The 6000-nt window shown below is 40.8% G+C and overlaps 1 protein-coding gene across 8 annotated transcripts in view; it reads right to left on the bottom strand.

The window, feature by feature from the left end:
• Positions 1-2658: 2658 nt before the first annotated feature.
• The window catches only part of PPP3CC (protein phosphatase 3 catalytic subunit gamma), a 98029-nt gene continuing 94687 nt past the window's right edge, over positions 2659-6000 (bottom strand). For 4 of the 8 annotated variants that reach the window (XM_070611281.1, XM_070611280.1, XM_070611284.1 and 1 more), the window contains 2 exons: positions 4294-4323; positions 2659-3170 (listed from right to left, as the gene is read on the bottom strand). In XM_070611281.1, coding sequence (XP_070467382.1) covers positions 2944-3170; positions 4294-4323 — 257 coding nt within the window. In that variant the 3' untranslated portion in view covers positions 2659-2943. The remainder of the gene's footprint in view (positions 3171-4293; positions 4324-6000) is intronic. The other 4 variants (XM_070611283.1, XM_070611282.1, XM_070611285.1 and 1 more) reach the window with 1 other exon arrangement.

Below are 6000 nucleotides of genomic sequence, written 5' to 3'. Positions count from 1 at the left end.
ACAAAACTGGGAAAAGTGGTCCTTGGGAAGTGTCATTCTAAAATGGGGCCTCAGAAAAGTTCACAAAGGGGCCCTCTGACACGTCTAGGGAACTGATGTAAGATGTGGGTTCCCCCTCACCCCAGAGGAGAGAGAAGCTGAAGAAATAAGGTCCCTAAGGACCCTACAGTGAAGGCGAACGGGAGAAAACTATTTCAGTATCTTTAGAACACGCAGGGGAGAAGATCTAACAAAGAGAAGAGGCTTTGAAAGGGCCAGACTGCAGACCGCTGACAGCAGTTAAACGTCTGAAATGAGGGCCCTAGGCGGGAAGAGGAATCCTACGGCAAATTCAGGGCAGGCAGCCAGCCATCTTAGGAGCTACTGTTGAGAGTAAAACCTTCAAAAACATGTTAAAACCCTCCAATGAAGTCTAAAGTGAGAAGAAGTACTATTATTCCAGTATTTTCCTAAGGTTCATGCCTTCTACACTGTCTTGAGTCAGAGGGACAAATGCACATGTAGGTACACTAACTGACGGTCTCACTTTAAGAGGCTATCTGTATCATATAGACACACCATACGACTTTCTAAATTGTTGAAATACACACTCCACCTTTTTTGAAAGGTCGGTCCTCAGCTAACATCTGTTGCCAATCTGTTTTTTTCCTTCTCCCCTAAGCCCCCAGTGCATAGTTGTATATTCTAGTTGTAGGTCCTTCTAGTTGCGCTACGTGGGACGCTCCTTCAGCATGGCTTTTTTTTTTAAGATTGCCTTTTTTCCTTTTTCTCCCCAAAGCTTCCCGGTACATAGTTGTATGTTCTGGTTGTAGGTCCTTTTAGTTGTGGCATGTGGGATGCCGCCTCAGTGTGGCTCGATGAGCGGTGCCATGTCGTTGCCCAGGATCTGAACCTGTGAAACCCTGGGCTGCTGAAGAGGAGCATGCGAAGTTAACCACTTGGCCACAGGGTCGGCCTCTCTAGCTTTCTACAGAAGATAATACCTTTACCTTTAAAATTCAACAGAATTTTCAAAGCTAACTCCCTTGAACTTTCTTGAAGAGCTGTCGTTGCTCTATTTTAAACTCACTCTGATTTTCTTGAAACATGACCTCTTACCTCTCTACTCTGGCTGATCCTTTGGCAGCTCAAAGGGTATCTGTAAAATACATCTTTTTGTCATGCTTCTGTCAAGGAAACTTGCTTTATTGTACTACTTCCTTTTGAGAAGATAATAAACAAATTGGGAACTATTAGCAAAAGGTATAGAAAATAGAGATAGAAGGGCTAAATCCTCATTCTTCTTGTTTTTTTTTAAGGAAGATTAGCCTTGAGCTCACATCTGCTGCCAATCCTCCTCTTTTTTGCTGAGGAAGACTGGCCCTGAGCTAAGATCCGGGCCCATCTTCCACTACTTTATATGTGGGACACCTACCACAGCATGGCTTGCCAAGCGGTGCCATGTCTGCACCCGGGATCTGAACTGGCGAACCCCAGGCCACCAAAGCAGAATGTGTGAATTTAACCACTGTGCCACTGGGCCGGCCCCTAAGTCCTCATTCTTCTAATGAAATTATGCTTTTTTTTGAAAAAGGTTTCTTGTGTCTCTGAAGCTCCCAACATAAAGTACTACCGTCTGAGATAACTGCTTCAATGCTGGACTCCTACATCCCAAATGACATTAAGGAATTCCATAACTATGTGCTTTGGTGTAGTGTTGCCCATCCACTGCTAAGATGACCAGTGAGTATTATGACATGGCACTTGTCAGCAGGCTAAACTAAAAATGGGAGCCTAACGATCCCCCAAGTTTCCTTCACTAGTTGGTTGTGACTTGGAAAACTACAGGAAGATTATTTAAACATTATGTCTCAACACTAGTTTTTGTATTTCAAAATATCCTGACAGAGATTGACATGCAGTTCAACCTTATGCGTGCTGAAAGATGGAGAAACATCCCAGTAATTGATACCGAAGCTAGGAAATCCTCCCTCATCCAATGCCCTTCAGCAAGACTTCCAGTTCATAAGGGGATCATCCCACCTTCGTCAGTTCCCATTACCCTCATTGGTTTCAAAAATGCTGACATAAAACAACAGGAGGACGACAGGGAGGAGAGACGCAATAGCTGATGAAAACAGAGAGGCATGGGTGCTTTTTACCGCCACAGGGTCTACAGAGGGCATTTAGAAAATTTTTAGACATGCAGCTTCCTTTCTAGTTGGGCTAAATCACCTGGGGTTCAAAGACGAAAGCAAAGGGATCTGGCAAGAGTTAAGAAACCTCCAAAGTTCTAAGGGAAGTTTAAACCAATCACGTCCATGGTTCTATGAACAAATTTTAAGTAATTCCTAGAAAATCACTCATTACTTTTTATCTTGCCTTACTGGAACATGTTAAAAGGAACTGAGAGTCCAGAAGAAAGTAGGTTATTATGGAAAACCTTCCCCTTGGCCCTTAAAATCACTGGGTTTGAGTTATTCACTTAGAAATTCTCCTGTAATCAAGTTTTCTATCAGAAGAGAAGTTTTAGCCACTGAAATTTAAGAGATCTTCTTCACTGGTACCCTGTAGAAAGGGAAAAAAAAAGAAAAGAAAAAAAATCTCCTTGCATTTGAAAAGTTATTAGTCTGAAATAAAAGATATTACCTTCCAAAAACAAGAGAAAAGGCTGGCTAGTTCAAGTCAGAAACCCAGGGTGGAGGTTTCCAAGGCCCTTTTATTAGGGGAAAGTCCCATTTATAGCACAAGACTTCACATATGGATCAGACAATCAGAGCAGTTCCTAAAAATTCGGAAAAAATGGGAAAAACAAAACAGATGCAATTTTTATATATATTAAACATAAATAAAAGAATTTATAAAATCGTCACCTTTCTTACAGAATAAATGCAGAGTGTATTATGAATGCACCTCCAGGTTTAAGTTGTTTATGTTTTGTCTTCCAATAATAAATAAAATTTGTTAAGTTTTGGATCCACCAGTGCCACCACAGGACTCTGAGTTGTCACTGGCTTTTGTTCCCTTGTCGCTCCTGTGCGTGGCATTTGGTTGTGCAGGGGTTACTAATTTCACTGGCCCATCAGAGTGTTGGCTTTCTTTTCGGGGTGGCATCCGCTCATTAATTCGGTCCAGACCTCGGGCTTCTTCAAAACTCCGGATCCTGTGCTGAAGCGAAAACCCTCTGATGGCTACAGAAAAACAGGAAAGGGAGGAGCTCAATTAGACAGCAAAGCGAGAAGCTTCACGTTTCTTAGCACACAGCAATCTCCTAGAAAGAAACACAGAAGGGTGGCTACGGAGCATACGTCTGGTGAAGGGAAGAGGCAATATTGGATTTGAATTAGCCTTATCTGAAGCTACTGCTTCTTAAGGCCCAAAGGGCAGCTGAAACTGAAAGTAATTTTCAGAGCAGCTCAACAGAATTAATCACAGAAGTACATCTGACAAAAAACTAGGGTGTTCTTACTTAGCCCACATACATTTGAGAAAGAGTTTCTTATGGGCCAGACACGCACTCAATGCGAGAGAAAAAGCCAACACTAGAATAACAGAACAAGTTAAACAGAGTAGTTACTTTAGCACAAACATCACTGACCACAAAAAAAGTAACAAAAGAGCTAATCTTTTTGTTGAGAAGGACAGCTTTTTATCTTGCACAACCAGGAGCTGAACATAAGTTAAAACCCACCTAAAAAATAGCTTCTAGATACATTCTTTCTGATTGAACTTTTCTATCATCAAGGAAAGGCATTCCCATTTTAAACCACCTTACCTAACAAAACAAATTTATAGCACGTTTATTAATTCCAATGGTTTTCATCCTCAGATTCATAGACAATTTTTGTCACTTAAAATTTGTTTTCATAAAAACAAAGATAATTTAGCTTGATTGCCTTAAGGCAACTTCAGAAATGAATAAAACTAAATTCCTGCCTACCTTTGTGGCCACTCTTGAGGTCCCTTAGGATCCCTGGGTAAAGAGGCTGACCTGTTTGGATTTCTAGCGATCAAATGAATGTCCCTTGTATACGGAAGGGCTACAGGATTAAACCACTTGATCCCTCATGAGCAGCTGCTTAAGCTTCAGCCATTGCATTCAAACTTACAGAGCCCAGGAAGGACGTTAGCCATGGAGAGGGTCATTTAAATTAACACAGGAAACTCTCGGTGAGCATGCTTAGAAATATGTATTCCTTTTCTCATTGTTACAGTTCTGGTGATGCAATAATAAAAGATTTCAAATGCTGACAAAGTTTTTTAAAACCAGCAGACAGACACATGATTACATCCATCACAGGAATATGGCCATACCTTCCCGGGCCTCTACCGCTTCTACTGTGGCTGTAAGAGGCAGGAGCAGTGGCATGCAAAAATGAAGACAGAAACAGAGTGAGTAAACCAACAGCATTGCTGCCAGCACAGACATCCCAGGGTCCCACTTTTTAGCCTATTCTCATCCATAATAAAAGTTGGCTAGTTAGAGAAGTGAGAGGATTATTGCAAAAAACTGAGGGGAAATATGAGATGGGGAGAGTTTCTAATATTTTTAACATTCCAGGTGGCATGGGAACCTTTTAGCTAATGGCATCTATAGCTAAGACAATGGGGTCAGTCAGGCTGGCTCTAAGAGTTGTGTTGCTTTCCTCCTTTTAAACAGCCAGCGGCTAATTTATGTCTTGACATTTACTTATCAAAATAACTCACTGAGTCAAAGAATTTAACATTACAACTGTTCTTTAGTCTGAAATGGCTCAGATGGTATTAAATGAGCTGCTGCTGGGTCCTATTCAAAAAGTTATTTAAAACTACTTCTCAATGCTCTTAAGCAGCTTTTGTGGGGTCCAACTGTCCTTTTTAATTCCTTAATAAAAAAGAGTGGACTTTGACTAACAGACAGGCATTTGGAAGGAGAGAAAAATGAGTTATAAGTAGGGGGTTATTTCCTCTCTGGGGATGGAGTACTAAGCTGGCAAGGCATAAAACTATTCAAATCAGGACACACATTCACGTACCACCTGGGACTAGAGACACAGCAGAGGCTGACATTTCCAACCCACACGGCTTCCACTCACTGCAGGAGAGAGCAGGCCAATTACCAAGAAGGTGCTCTTCTTCGTGACAGAAAAGGAAGCAACTTAAAAATGAGTACCAACAGGTAAACTTCCTTGTATCCTCTTTTAAAGACAGTAAAAGCCCTAACATATGAAAAGGCTACAGCTTGTAGCAAGAAAGAGCCTATTAGGAGAAGAACCCTATCAGCTCCTTCAACAGCAATTTTTTAAAAGAAGGCAGGGAAGAATAATGAACAGTAACAGTTTGCTGTTTCTGAGGCTTTACATATTATCAATAATAGAGGAGAAACTGGATGAACTGAAAGTTAACTTCCCAATGTGAAAAATGGAAACTTGGAATCAACTCATCGTGTGCTTACTTTGTCAACCACGTGTAGGCACGTGTTAAAGCAATGTCACACCCTCTCTAATCGCCTCAAACAGAACAAATAAACTTCCGCAAGAAAACAACAGTGCCTTCCAACAGTGCATCACTGATGCAACTATGAGGAAGTGGGAGAACAAAGCATTGCCTGGAATTGTACAGAGTGCTGCTCGAGAGTTTAAAAGCTATGTGGTAAAAGGTGTACTAATATTACATTGTTTTGGGCCTCCCTAGATAGAATTGCTTTTTCCATTGAGTATTAAGATATCAGCCTGCACTGAGGGGCATTATAAGAAATAGACATATAAAACTGAGAAATTGGGTTTTTTTCTTTACTGAAATATATTTTTCTTCACTGAAGTATATTTCATATATCATAAAACTCACTTGTTTAAAGTGTACAAGTCAATGATTTTAATATATTTAGAGTTGTGCAACCATGCCCACTATCTATGGTTAGAACATTTTCATCTTCCCAAAAACAAATCCATTTTCCTCCCTTATCCCTTCCCTTTAACCCTAGTGTCAACTACTAATCTACTGTCTGTTTCTATAGATTTGCCTGTTCTGGACATCTCATAT

This window comes from Equus przewalskii, chromosome 2 (assembly GCF_037783145.1).
Source record: "Equus przewalskii isolate Varuska chromosome 2, EquPr2, whole genome shotgun sequence".
Lineage (NCBI taxonomy): Eukaryota > Metazoa > Chordata > Mammalia > Perissodactyla > Equidae > Equus > Equus przewalskii.
The sequence above is the reverse complement of the archived record's forward strand: the minus strand, read 5'-3'. Positions and strand labels throughout refer to the sequence as shown.